This window comes from Heterodontus francisci, chromosome 23 (assembly GCF_036365525.1).
Source record: "Heterodontus francisci isolate sHetFra1 chromosome 23, sHetFra1.hap1, whole genome shotgun sequence".
Lineage (NCBI taxonomy): Eukaryota > Metazoa > Chordata > Chondrichthyes > Heterodontiformes > Heterodontidae > Heterodontus > Heterodontus francisci.
The window spans coordinates 57,580,255-57,594,922 of NC_090393.1; the positions used below are offsets into that span (position 1 = coordinate 57,580,255).

The following is a 14,668-nucleotide window of genomic DNA, read 5'->3' on the forward strand; positions in this document are numbered from 1 at the left end:
AAAATACAATACATTCAAAAGTGGATGGCCAGTACGTAACTGCTAAGCAAACACCAGGGAACTGGTTACACTTGTCGTACTATATGTATACATGTTTTTTTCAACCTTCGAATGTTAAACCTGTTCATTTGTTTGACAGGATCATTTGTGGTTGTCTGATAAGTTATATACTAACAAGGTGTAGAAACAAAGTGGGAAGAGGGCATGATAATCCTGAAAGACTGCACTGTGACAAGGTGGAGTTGTGGCTCCTCACTCCTGGAAAATCAGAAGGGAAAGTTGGATATATAATGCAAAAGCTGGAAGGGTCTGAGAGACAAAAAGTAATGTGCTGCTCCATTTGCTGACTTGTATCATGGTTACCGATTACGATTAAATATACTACTCCACGTATGTAAGCATGTTCTGAGTTTCTCTGAAAGAAGCTGAAGACCCTGTTATCTTCTGCTGTTCTGGACTCCCCAAAACAGTGGTAACAAATACAGCAATCAGTCAAGCTCGATTATTTAATGCAAATACGTTTCAATAAGCAACATGAGACTCTATACATCACAATTGTTCTCTCCGGTATTAGCCAAATTTCATTTCCCTGGACCATATTTAGAATATTTTGTTATTGTCACCATGGATACTCAAAAGTAATATTACTCACCTTCTGTAACAGGTTCTTCATTTCTTAAAGCATAACATTCTCTGTCTACATATAGGATTAGGTAGTGACTGAAATGGGAAAGCAAATAGGACACACTTGGGGTTTGAAGCACTTGTTCTTACCTTGCTGAGCAGCAAACTGAGGGTGTCCAGGAGAGCCACTTTCACATTCCAGCTAAACCGGTCACCTAGGATACGGATCAGAGGTCCAGTAATGTTTACCACCGATGGTCTCAGTGCTTCAGCAGAAGTTAGCTTGATAACAAGCCCAAGGGCTTTGGCAGCCTCTTCCTTCTGCTCGGGGCTTCCGGTCAGTACACCCTCTCTAAGAACAGGCAGGATCGATGTAACACCCTGCAACAAAACAGTATATTGATTCTAGGCATCAAGTGTTATTATAGTCTATACACTTATACTCAGAGTACGAGTATTTACATGAACAAATGCCTCTCTTGCTTGCCAGCTAAATCTTAGGATTCAAACATGGCCTTCTGCTATAGTGCAATGACAACCAGAGCTGAAGCAACAGGATATGTTTAAATGCTGAGATTTAATTAATTGGGAAGAATATGAGAGTAGTATGACTCATGATCCCTCTGCCCATGTCTTGTATCCAATATGTCATTATCTTCTCCCACTTTATGCCCCATTCCTTGTGAAGATGTAAGCTGCTTTATTTTTACTTTTTAATTAATTGCCAAATAAATTTCTGGGCCACAGCTATTCTCGAGAGCTCCCCCCTTTCAATTTCCACCCCAAAAATATAGATGCTGTAGCTCACAATTTCCCCAAATTTCTCCATTTTTTGCAAGTCTCAAAATTTGGTTCTGTGCAGCTTTCAGTTGTGCAGCCAGTGGCATGCTTTAATTTCTCTCCTTTCCAGTGCACCGTCAAAAATAAATTAAAAACCAAACCTTTCATTTGCACGCATTACTTTGGGAGAATTTGCCACAGCATAGATACAGTTTACCGCATGCTTCCCATTTACTATTAATCACTGTGGTTCAGTGACAGCACTCTTGGCTCTGGATCAGAGGGTCATTGGTTCAAGTTCCACTCGAGCAACATGAGCACAAAATCTAGATTGGCACACTAAGTGACACACTGAGGCAGTACTGCACTGACGGAGGTGCCGCTTTTCACATGACATGCTAAACCAAGGTCTTGCTTGCCCTCTTAGGTGGATGCAAAAGATTCAGTGGTACTAATTTGTAGAACAGCAGGGGAGTTCTCCCCGGTGTCCTGGCTAATGCTTATCCCTCAATTATCACCAAAACAGATTATCTGCTCATGATCACATTGCTGTTTGTAGGAACTTGCTGTGCGCAAACTGACTGCTGCATTTCCCACATTACAACAGCAACTACTCTTCAAAAGTAGTTCATTCATTGGCTGTAAAGTATTTTTGGATGCCCTGAGATCGTGAAACACAAGAAATAGGAACAGGAGTGGGCCATATGGCCCATCGAGCCTGCTCTGCCATTCAATACGATCATGGCTGATCTTAGGCTTCAACTTCACTTTCCCACCCGCTCACAATATCCCTTGATTCCCTGGGAGACCAAAAATCTGTCTATCCCAGCCTTAAATATACTCAACAATGGAGCATCAACAACCCTCTGGGGTAGAGAATTCCAAAGACCCTTTAAGCAAAGTAATTTCACCTCATCTCAGTCCTAACTGATCGGCCTCTTATCCTGAGACTGTGCCCCGTGTTTTCGATTCCCTGACCAGCGGAAACAATCTCTGTGTCCCCTTCTAGCCCCTTCAGAATCCTGTATGTTTCAATGAGATCGGCCCACATTCTTCTAAACTCCACAGAATATCGGCCCAATTTACTCAGCCTCTCATCATAGGACAACCATCTTATCCCAGGGACCAGTCTAGCGAACCTTCGCTGTACCGTCTCCAATGCAAATATATACTTTCTTAAATGTGGAGACCAAAACTGCACACAGTAATCCAGATGTGGGCTGGAATTTTACAATGAGCGGGCTGGTGGTGAGGGGGGAGTAGGAGGTGGGGGGGGGGGGGGGGGGGCGGTGGCAATATTACGTGGGGTGGCAGCAGCGAGAAACGGCCTGCTCACCTCAGGCCAATCAAAGCCTTAAGTGGCCAATTAACTGATCGGGCACCATGTGCACCATGGAGGTCACCCCTGAAGTCCCAACCGTCCACAACACACACCTGGCCCGTAAACCTACCCCCCTTGCCTTGCTGGGGTCCAGCCAATTGTCCCCGGCGAGGCCCTAAAAACTTAGCTGTCTTCCAGGGCTGTCCTTCACCGCTCCCAGTGTCACTGCTGGGACTAAGAGCTGCCAGCCCGATGACTGGCCGGCAGCTCCATTAGGTGGGACACCCTGCCTCAAGGAGATGCAAGTCCCATGTAAGACCAATTCAGGGCCTGGGGAGCGAAAAATCCCGCCCTGGCTCCCCAAGCCCGGCGGAGGCAGGCACGCCACCAACCTTTCGGCCAGTGGGAGGGACCTCCCGCCCAACTAAAAATTCAGGCCGTGGTCTCACCAAAATCCTGTACAATTGCAGGAAGACGTCTTCATTCTTGTACTCCAATCCCCTTGCAATAAAGGCCAACATGGCATTTGCCTTCCTAATTGCTTGCTGTACCTGCATGCTAACTTTGCGTTCCTTATATGAGCACACCCAAGTCTCTTGGAACATCAACATGTTACAAGTTTCGCACCTTTTTAAAAAAATTCTGCTTTTCTATTCTTACGACCAAAGTGAATAACTTCGCACTTTCCTATATTATACTCCATCTGCCATCTTGTTGTCCACTCATTTAACCTGCCTATAACTCTTTGCAGCCTCTCTGTATCCTCCCCATAGCTTACCTTTCCACCTACCTTTGTATCATCAGCAAACTTAGATACATTACTCGGTCTCTTTATCCAAGTTAATATAGATTGCAAATAGCTGAGGCTCCAGCTCTGATCCTTGCAGCACTCCACTATTTACTGCCTGTAAAACTTGAAAATGCCCTGTTCATGCCCACTTGTTGCTTCCTGTCTGTTAACCAATTCTCTATCCATGCTAATATATTATCCCCAACTCCTTGTCTTGCCTCTTACCCTTTTGTGTGGCACCTTATCGAATGCGTTTTGGAAATCCAGGTATACTACATCTACTGGTTTCCCCTTTACCTACCCTTCTAGTTACATCCTCATAAAACTCTCATAAATTTGTCAACCAGGATTTCCCTTTAGTAAAATCATGTTAACTTGTTCTAATCATACTGTGCTTTTCTAAGTGCATTGTTAAGACTTCCTTAATAGTAGATTCCAGCATTTTCCCAATGACTGATGTTAAGCTAACGGGCCTGTAGTTCCCTGTTTTCTGTCTCCCTCCTTTCTTGAAAAGTGGTGTAACATTTGCCAACTTCCAATCTGATGGGACCATTCTCAAATCCAAGGAATTTTGGAAGATCATAGCTGGCACACCCAATATCTCTGCAACTATCTCTTTTAGAACCCTAGTATGTAGGCCATCAGTTCCTGGAGATTTGTCAGATTTTAGTCCCTTAAGTTTATCCAATACTTTTTCTCTGCGGATATTAATTTCCTCATTCCTTTTAGCTCCTAGGTTACCGTCTATTTCTGGTACGAAACTTGTGTCTTCTACTGGGAAGACAGACACAAAATATTTGTTCAATACGTTATGAAAGTGCTTCTATTTTTTAATATTGTGAGGATTCGTGTTTTAGAATTGTGGAGATGGATTCATTGGAGGACTGAAGGGATTCCAAAGATGCTGGACTTGGTTTTTTTTAAAGGGTCACTGGAAGGACTCTATTTAAAAAATTTACTGGATATCACATGTCTTCAGCTAAGTAAACAACAGGTACCTTCTGACTATGGGAGTTGTTTACAAGAGAAGTGACATGTCAAGATTTATGGTGCTCAAGAGTGTGTTTCATTTTTGAAAACTGTTTTGAGTCAGTTGGAGGTAAAAGAGAAGACCAATTAATCTTTTCTCCACCTCTGAGAAACCGAGACTCAAGTGTGAAAAATAGAGAAACCGAAGCAACATTTCTCCTGAGAAGCTTCTGGAAAACTTCCTCTTGACATCTCCTGAACGAACTGTTTCTGAAAAGATCCCAGTGACCCATCTACGTGCACTCGGGCGCCAGATTGTATGCCATCTGGAACATAACATAACTTATCCTTATTCTTCAAGAATTAATACTTTGGCCAAAGCATCTTTATTTTTCCTTTAACCGGTGTGCGTGTGTTTTGGGTATTTGGAAGGGAATGTATATATTTACTGTCATATTTCAAACTGTGAGTTAAAGCTTTGCATTCGTATTGAGTAAGTTTTGTTCTATAATAAATTAATACTTTTGTTGTTTATTAAAGAAACCTGGTTGGTGGATTTTATTTTTAAAAAAAGTGAGTATATAATTGGCCATATCGGTAACTGGGTAAACATTTAAACATATGTTGTGATTTGTGGAGAAGTGGAACTACAGAAAGAAAGTGCACTCCTCCTGCCTCGGTCGTAACAAAAGTCTCTGCCATTTCCTCATTCCCCATGATAATTTCTCCTGTCTCTGCTTCTAAGTAACTAATGTTTACTTTAGCTACTCTCTTCCTCTTTATATACCTATTAAAGCTCTTACAATCTGTTTTTATATTACTGGCTAGTTTACTCTCATATTCTATTTTTTCCTTTATCAACAGCTTTTTGGTGGCCCTTTGCTAGTTTCTGAACACTCCCAATCCTTAGACTTGTTACTCTTTTTTGCAAAGATGCTATATAATTTCTTTCTCATCACATTTGTGATTTCGGGATGCGTTAATTTGTGCCCAGACGAGGACTTTCTTACCTTCTTCGGAATGCAGAATCCCAAAAGATGATCCCCCTTGGCCTCCACAGCTGCTGCACGGATGTCTCTGTGCAGATCTTCGACAAGTGATAGTTGGCTTCCAGCATCCAACTTCTGATATTGGGGGAGAGGAGGAAAAGGACACATAAAACTAAAGTGCTTGCCAGTTGCGTTTTCTATCAGTATTAACATCTCAAAGATATAGCTTCAGTGTAGCTTATAAATTCTAAGTTAAGTTTCTCTTTAGAAGTGAGCCACTCCACTGGATGCTCAATGTGTTGAAGGCATATGGGTGACTCCTTCTGGTCACTGATGCCCATTGCAAAACTTTGGTGCAATTTAAGCAGCACAGGGCAGGACACCCCAACACTCTCATACACACAGACAGCTAGTACCTTGGTTATTGCATTTAGAGCATCCCAACTCTCATTCAGGACAGTCTCGTCTGTGTCATTGAGCAATCTGATCAAGCCGGACATCAGGTTCCTGACATGGGCAAAATAGTCGACCTTGGTCTTAGAGCAGTAAGCATTGATGATTGTTGCTGCGGCTTTGCGCATCCCAACATCTGGGCTCCTTGTTGCCTCTAGGAGATCCTCCAGGATTACCCTTTGACCAACCTCATCCCCCACAGAGAGAATTACTGTGTGACAGTTGGCCAGCTCCTACAGAAAAGGAAAACATTTCATTAGTGGATGACCATGGGCGACAGCTGTCACAGGTACTGAAGGTAAAGGATGGCAGTGTATAATAGCCTGCTGTTATTCTAGAGTCATATTAAACAAAGTCAAGTTGAGAGTGTTATGACATTAAAGCTGATTGAAAATATGGCTCCGTTGTTTAAGCCTGTGTTTAATTAATGTGACTTCCTTTAAAAATTTTAGGTGGGTGTTTGATGTCGAACTGCACGATCTGTGGAAACCAGCCTTGTGTTTGTTATTCAGTGACAGTGGCAGAGGTTTGTGCCATTTGCAGTATCTTCCCTGGACTCTCTCACCTCTTGCTCTTCACTGGTTCCCATCTTGTTCTTCAGCGTAGTCATCACAGCAGGCAGGATCACATTGAGGTGGCGTGTCAACGCATCGCCCGCTACTGAAGACAGGAATGCTAGGACCCGGGTGTTTACTGGTGGTGCTATAAGCTGCAGAGAATAAGAAAAAGATGAAGCATGACACCTATTTTGTTGTGCAAGCTCTGAAACCAAACTACTGTCCGCTGTGCTGTTAGGAATCTGTAACGCCCAATAACACATCTCTGTCCCATGTTTATATTATCTAGACAAGTTTTCCCCTGGATTTGGGATGGAGTCTGGGATCTTTTTGAAAGACACATTACATTTTGGGTAACTTAATTTCTGTTGCAAGCTTGTCCTGCAATCTGCATTCTTGTGCTAATTTTGCTTTTGAAAACAATGAAAAATCTTCAAATACACATTTCTCCCTCCCCAGTTTTAATATTATTCCACCCATACCAGTTAAGCCAATCAAAATTAAAATCACTGGGAATAATTCTTTAAACTCTTGGATGCCATTGCTGCCTTTTACTTGAGTTTTCTTACTGAAGGCATGAGTTCCTCATTATCTGCGGTTAAGACCAGCTGTGCATACAAATGAACAAGCTTACATCTAAATAGGCAAAGCCTTGCACTGTTTCCTCAAGAGGTATCTTATATCTGGAGTACTCATCACTTGGACAAGTTGGTTGGTGGTTGAGTTTATAATCACAATCCACTCAGTATGGCTGTCTCCAGCGATAATGTTAAAGTGCTGGCTGCCTTTTGCTTGATTTCAGTGTCCCAAGACAAAACGGTCAGTAACATTTGGCACTGAGGGCAGGGTTTCTATCCAGGATCCACTTGCACACTACACTCTGTCAGAAAAATGTAATATTTCCAAATTTGCTGATGACACAAAACTAGGAGAGAACGTAAGTTGTGAGGAGGATGCAAGGAGGCTTCTAGGGGACTTGGACAGGCTAAGTGAATGGGCAAGAACATGGCAGATGGAATATAATGTGAATAAGTGTGAAGGGATCCACTTTGGCAGAAAAAACAAAGTTAGAATATTTCTTAAATGGTGAAAGTTTGAGAAGTGTTGATGTCCAAAGGGACCTGGGTATCCTTGTTCATGAGTCACGAAAAGCACACAGGTGCAGCAAGCAATTAGGAAGGCAAATGGTATGTTGGCCTTCATCACAAGGGGTTTTGAGTACAGGAGTAAAGAAGTCTTGCTGCAATTGTATACAGCCTTGGTGAGACTGCACCTGGAGTATTATGTACAGTTTTGGTCTCATCGAAGGATGTACTTTCCATAGAGGGAGTGCAATGGAGGTTCACCACTCCAATCTCTGGAATGGCGGAATTGTCTTATGAGGAGAGATTGAGGAAACTAGCCCTGTATTCTCTAGAGTTTCGAAGAATGAAAGGTGATCTCATTGAAACTTATAAAATTCTTACAGGGCATGACAAGGTGGGTGTAGATAGGATGTTTCCCCTGGCTAGTGAGTCTAGAACCAGGGAGATAGTCTCAGAATAAGGGGTAGGACATTTAAGACTGAGTTGAGGAAGAATTTCTTCACTCAGAGGGTGGTGAATCTTTGGAATTCTCTACCCCAGAGGGCTGTGGACGCTCAATCATTGAGCATGTTCAAAACAGAAAGCGATAGATATCCGGATACTAATGACATCAAGAGATATAGGGATAGCACAGGAAAGTGGCAGAGGTGGATGATCAGCCATGTTCTAAGTGAATGGAGTGGGCTCAAGGGACTGAGTGGCCAACTCTTATGTACCTAAAAAGCTACGTGGCTCAATGCTCAAAGTTGCCCTACAGTCACCGATGAAGGAGTTAGCAATTCTCCTCCCCCACTCAGGAAATGCTATTTATCAAAGGTATTGAAACAGAATGTCCCCTCTGGTAATTTGTTCCGCTGGATGACTGAATACAGGGACACTAGAACATACTTGAGACAGCAGTCTTGCTGCATGCCCAGGTTCTGTTTTGTGCTTGGCTCATTTTCTACATACCTTTGGCACTAGGTAAGGAAGGACAACACGACTCTTTACTCCCATCACTTGCTTCAATCCATCCAGAGCAAACTCTGACATTTCCTCATCATTCTGCAATGGACAGAATAGTCAATGATGTTAGTTCAATCCAAACTAAATAGCACATGCACACAATAACTTGCATTTATATAATGCCTTAAACATAATAAAACTTCCCAAGGTGCGTCACAGCAGTATTAACAAAATGACACCAAGCACCATAAGGAGACATCAGGAAAGGTGGCCAAAAGCTTGGTCAAAGAGATGGGTTTTAAGGCATGCAAGAGAGACAGAGGGGTGGAGAGGATTAAGCAGGGAATTCCAGAAATCTGTACACAGCAACAGAAAGAATTGAGACTATGGCCCCAACATTGATAGGGGCGGGTTTGGTAAAGGCAGTGGGAGTGTGTGCATGGTGAAGGAGCTTTGGACAGGAAACTCAGAATTCCTAGAGTTTTTAACTCCACCGTGTGCATTATTTTTGTGACAGGAATCCTGCCCGTAAGTCAGACTGATTGACAGGGAGGCAAAAAGTTAGCATGCAGGCACAGCAAGCAATTAGGAAGGCCTTTATTGCAAGGGGATTGGAGTACAAGAACAAAAGAAGTCTTGCTACAATTGTGCAGGGTTTTGGTGAGACCACATCCGGAGTACAGTGTGCAGTTTTGGTCTCCACATTTAAGAAAGGATATACTTGCATTGGAGGTGGTACAGCGGAGGTTCACTAATTGGTCCCTGGGATGAGGGGATTGTCCTATGATGAGAGGCTGAGTAAATTGGGCCTATATTCTCTGGAGTTTAGAAGAATGAGAGGTGATCTCATTGAAACATATGTTATGAAAAGCCCACATGCCAAATGGCAAATATTAATTTCATCGATTGGAACTTTGCCCAAGACTTTTACTGGAAATTCTTACAAACAACTTCTTTCAAAAAGAGTAACCTGACAGCCAGGATGGCCACAGCAATTTGCATATGAAACTGCAACAGAGTAGACCGGAGACAACATGACTGAGGCAACCTCGTCAGAACAATGGGGTGCTCAGATGGCTTTCTCAACACGGTCCTCAACAGCAATGGACACCTATTGACTTTGAAAGAGCAACCCCTCCAAGTGTGACTGAACAGCTTACTGTGTGGCACCTTGAATCTCAGAAAATTCCAGAAGGGCCTCATTAACCCAACAAAGAGGTTTTGGGAATGTCATGTGACTGCCGTACAGCTTTGGAGAGGCTAAGCTTTGTCAGTCAGAAAGCAGACAGAAACTGCAAGCCATCAAAGGAACAGCACTCTCTCTCTCCCTCTTTCCAGTGCAGATCCAGAGAAGGCCTGGCTGCAGCTGGTAAAGCCAAGTATACAGATCGTCACATCCAACTAGGGCGACAAGGATCAAAACCCCTCTTCTGCCTTCCGGAGCCTGAGAAGAAAGTCCGAACTGTGCATGTGGCCCAGTGAGGACATCAGGACTACTACTTCAACCAAGGACTCTGGTACTACTGCTAAGTTCCATTTATTTCAGACTCTACTCCAACCACCCAACTCTGTTTTCCCTCTGTAATCTACTTGTGTGTGTGTCTCTCTCATATGAATGAGAGCCTGCATGCATTGCGTATTTTAGTAATATTAATCGGTTTAGAGCGATCAGGATAATAAACTTACATCTTTGTTGTTTAAACTCAAGAGAACCTGTCTGATTGGTTCTTTGGCAATTATATTAGAGGAACAGGAACAAGCGCTCACTGAGGTGGTAAATTCAATCACTGTTAAAAAAGGATAAACCCTGTTGCGGTCAAGTCAGAGAAGGGACGAAAGGCGGGCCCCAAGATCCCCTTCTCACCTGGTCATAACACGTATAAGATTCTGAAGGGGCTGGATAGGGTAGACACAGAGATCGTTTCTGCTGGTCGAGGAATCTAAAACATGGGGGCACAGTCTCCAAGTAAGGTGCTAATCATTTAGGACTGAGATGAGGAGAAATTACTTCACTCAAAAGGGTTGTGAATCTTTGGAAATTTCTACCCCAGAGAGTTGTGGAAGCTCCATCATGGAATACAGTTAAGGCTGGGATAGACAGATTTTTAGTCTCTCAGGGAATCAAGGAATATGGTGAGCAGGTGGGAAAGTGGAGTTGAAGCCTAAGGTCAGCCATGATCGTTTTGAATGGCGGAGCAGGCTTGATGGGCCATATGGTCTACTCCTGCTCCTATTTCTTGTGTTCTTGTGGCAGGGAACAGACCAGAGCAGGTTGTAGCCACAGGTCAGGAGCCTGCAACTGCTAGTGGGGGAATTTCTACTCCTCCTGGCCCATAAGCAGTGCTGGAAAGGCACTTAGTTTTTCCCTGAAGCTGTCTTCGCCTCCCTTGAGCTGCCAGGTTTCCTGAGGCCTGGGAAACCCCGCTGACTGGAGTTAAATGTGTAAAGCAAGTTAAACATGAGGCTTACAGATTCATTATAATATTTACAAGCCCAACCCACCCCTGTCTTGCCTCCTCTAAAACAAGTAGGCAGGTTGGGGCAAAAACAAAGTGCTGAAAATACTCAGCAGGACTGGGAGCTTCTGTGGAGAGAGCAGCACAGTTAACATTTCAGTTTGATAATCTTTCACAAGTGGGTGGCTTGGGGTCTCATTTGAGATTTCAAAAATTTTAGCATCACACCTCACCCCAACCTATCCACTTATAGGGGTTAAGTTATCCCCTATATCATCTCAATCAGTCTGACACCCAACAGAAACAGGCACTATATCGCAAACACTAATTCTCTCAAACTTTAGAGACAGTACTTTCCATAGAAGTAAAAGGGCAATCTTGTTTGCACTATAACCTCCCCCTCCTCCAAACACTCACAAGCTGTTCCAACAGGAAAGGTAGAATATCATCCAGGGCCTGGTATCCAATTGTTGAGTGAAGCTGCTCAAACGTCTTGGATGCAGCCTCTCGAACTTCTTCCAGAGGGTCACAGAGGGCCTTCCGCACAGTGGGAACGAGAGACTCGGAGAAGACAAGCACCTAGGGACAGAGCCAGAAAGAGTCAGGATCACCAATGTCCTGCAGTATGATTTAAATAATAAAATCAGAGCTAGGATTACTGGGGGAAAATGCAGTAATAATGCCACACTGCCTAGCTTACCAAGCATATCCGAAATATTCCACACCCTCAGCTCCATTCCTTGCTATCTTTTGCTTGAAACTATACTGTCCTGTTGCATACTCTTCTCCAATTTTCTCCTAGTGTCTCCATTTATTACTATAAAACCATTTAAGCTAGCCCTTCAGCACTTTTGAAGCTGTATTAACATTCTTTTCTCTACCATGAAAATTTCCTTAAGCATATTAAACAATAAATATATACTTATCTACTTTAACCAACAACTTTTAATTATATAGTGTTCCAAGGTGCTTCACAGAAGCAACTATCAGAGAAAAATTTGATACCGAGCCACATAATGAGATATTAGGACTGATAACCGAAAGCTGGATCAAAGGAGTAGGTTTTAAAGGAGCGTCTTAAAGGAGAGGAAGAGGCAGGAAATTTAGGGAGGGAATCCCAGAGTGTCGGGCCTAGGCAGCTGATGGGACTGCCTCCGATGTGAAGTGATTAAAATTGGGGATGCAATAAAAGGCCAGATTTGGAAGAGCATAGAGATCTCAAAATCTCTTGGAGGAGGCAGCAGAGATGTGGAGAGGCAAGGGCATGGAGGGATCTGAAAACATCGGTCAGATCTTTAAAATTGAGGCAGTGTCGATCCGGGAGCCAATGTAGGTCAGTGAGCACAGGTTGGTGAACAGAACTTATAGAGTCATAGAGAGATACAGCACTAAAACAGGCCCTTCGGCCCATCAACCACCCATTTATACTAATCCTACATTAATCCCATATTTCCTACCACAGCCCCATGTTCCCTCAATTCTCCTACCACATACTTACACTAAGGGCAATTTACAATGGCCAATTTACCTATCAACTGCAAGTCTTTGGCTGTAGGAGGAAACCGGAGCACCCGGTGGAAACCCACGCGGTCACAGGGAGAACTTGCAAACTACGCACAGGCAGTACCCAGAACTGAACCGGGGTCGCTGGAGCTGTGAGGCTGCGGTGCTAACCACTGCGTCACTGTGCGACTTGGTGCAAGTTAGGATACAGGTAATAGAATTTTGGATAAGCTAAAGTTTATGCAAAGTGGATGAGAGACTAGACAGGAGAGCATTGGAATAGTCAAATCTAGAGGTAACAAATGCACAGAAGGGAGTTTCAGCAGCAGATGAGCTGAAGCAGGGTGGAGTTGGGTGATGCTACAGAGGTGGAAGTAGGCACTCTTTGTGACGGAGCAGATGTAGTCAGAAGCTCATCTGTGTCAAATATGACACCAAGGTTGAAACAACCTAGTTTAATCTCAAGACAGTTTCCAGGGAGAGGCATGTAGTTGGTGGCTAGGGAACAGGAGGGACTGAAGACAATGGCTTTGGTCTTCCGTCTTCCCAATATTTAGCTGGAAGAAATTACTGCTCATCCAGTACTGGATGTTGGACAAGCAGTTTGGCAATTTTGAGACAGTGGAGGGATCGAGACATGCGGCAGTGAGGTAGAGTTGGGTGTCATCAGTGTACTTGTGGAGCCTGGCTTGTTTACGGATGATGATGCTGAGGAGTAGCATGTGGAAGAGAAATGGGAGGAGATCCAAGGATAGATCCTTGGGGGACTCCTGAGGTAACTGTGTGGAGGCTGGAATAGAAGCCATTGTGGCGATTCTCTGGCTATGACTGGATAAAGAAAGAAACAGGCAATTGCAGTCCCACTGAGCTGGATAGTAGAGAAGAGGCAATGAAGGGGGAGGTTGTGGTCAACTGTGTCAAAGCCTGCAGACAGGTCGAAAAGGATGAGGAGGGATAGTTTACCATTGTTACAGTCTCATAGGATGTGATATAGGACTTCGATATGTGCTGTTTCGGTACAGTAGCAAGGGAAGAAACCTGATTGGAGGGATTCAATCATGGAATTACAGGAAAAACAGGAAAAGATTTGGGAGGTGACAACACCTTCAGGGACTTGAGAGGAAAGGGAGGTCGGAGATGGGGCTGTAGTTTGGAAGGAGAGGGTCAAGGGCAGGGTTTTGAGGAGAGGGGTGATGATAGCAGATTTGAAGGGGCAGGTAAACCGTTAACAATATCAGCTATTATATGGGCCAGGAAGAGAAGTTGGGTGGTCAACAGTTTGGTGGCAAGAGGGTTAAGGGAGCAGGAGGTGGGTTCCATGGACAAGACAAGCTCAGAGAGGGCGAGAGGGGAGATAGGAAAGAAACTAGAGATAAATTAGAGTTCAGGGCTGGGGCAGGGGGAACCTTAGATGAAGAAGTTTGGCCTGGCAGGCTAGGGAAAGGGCGAGAAGCGGCAGAGACAGCTGAATGGATGGTCTCAATTTTTATAACAAAGAAGTCCTCACACTTGTAGCTGGAGGTGATGTTGGAGGAGGCAGGGCAGAAGGGTTTAAGACGACCGTTTATAGTGGAGGAGTGAAGAATCTGGAATAGTGAGTAGTTTTGGCAGAGGAGAGCAGGACCTCTTAGTGCTTTATGTGGTTTAGCCAGATCAGACAATGAATGGTTAAACCAGCTGGTGCCATAAAGATTCAAGTCCGTGTCAAGATTTTTAGATTTAGATATACAGCACTGAAACAGGCCCTTCGGCCCACCGAGTCTGTGCCGACCATTAACCACCCATTTATACTAATCCTACACTAATCCCATATTTCTACCACATCCTCACCTGTCCCTATATTCCCCTACCACCTACCTATACTAGGGGCAATTTTATAATGGCCAATTTACCCATCAACCTGCAAGTCTTTGGCATGTGGGAGGAAACCGGAGCACCCGGAGGAAACCCACGCAAACACAGGGAGAACTTGCAAACTCCACACAGGCAGTACTCAGAATTGAACCCGGGTCGCTGGAGCTGTGAGGCTGTGGTGCTAAGGGAGCAGAGATGAAAACCATACCGGGGGAATGACCAGAGTGAGAGTAACTGTTTTAATGGGACAAGGGTAAAGGTGGAGGTGATGGCCTGACTGAACAGAGCATCTGCTAGTGTGTAAAACAAGGTCTCAACTACCCCAGAAAGTCCCCTTGTTCC

The 14,668-nt window shown here is 44.0% G+C and overlaps 1 protein-coding gene across 1 annotated transcript in view; it reads right to left on the reverse strand.

Moving 5' to 3' along the window:
* gcn1 (GCN1 activator of EIF2AK4) overlaps window positions 1-14,668 on the reverse strand; it is a 160,775-nt gene that overhangs the window by 26,464 nt on the left and 119,643 nt on the right. The window contains exons 46-51 of the mRNA XM_068055358.1: window positions 11,387-11,548; window positions 8,520-8,612; window positions 6,492-6,635; window positions 5,890-6,159; window positions 5,495-5,608; window positions 775-1,005 (exon numbers count right to left, since the gene is read on the reverse strand). Of these exons, the coding sequence (XP_067911459.1) occupies window positions 775-1,005; window positions 5,495-5,608; window positions 5,890-6,159; window positions 6,492-6,635; window positions 8,520-8,612; window positions 11,387-11,548 (1,014 nt within the window). The remainder of the gene's footprint in view (window positions 1-774; window positions 1,006-5,494; window positions 5,609-5,889; window positions 6,160-6,491; window positions 6,636-8,519; window positions 8,613-11,386; window positions 11,549-14,668) is intronic.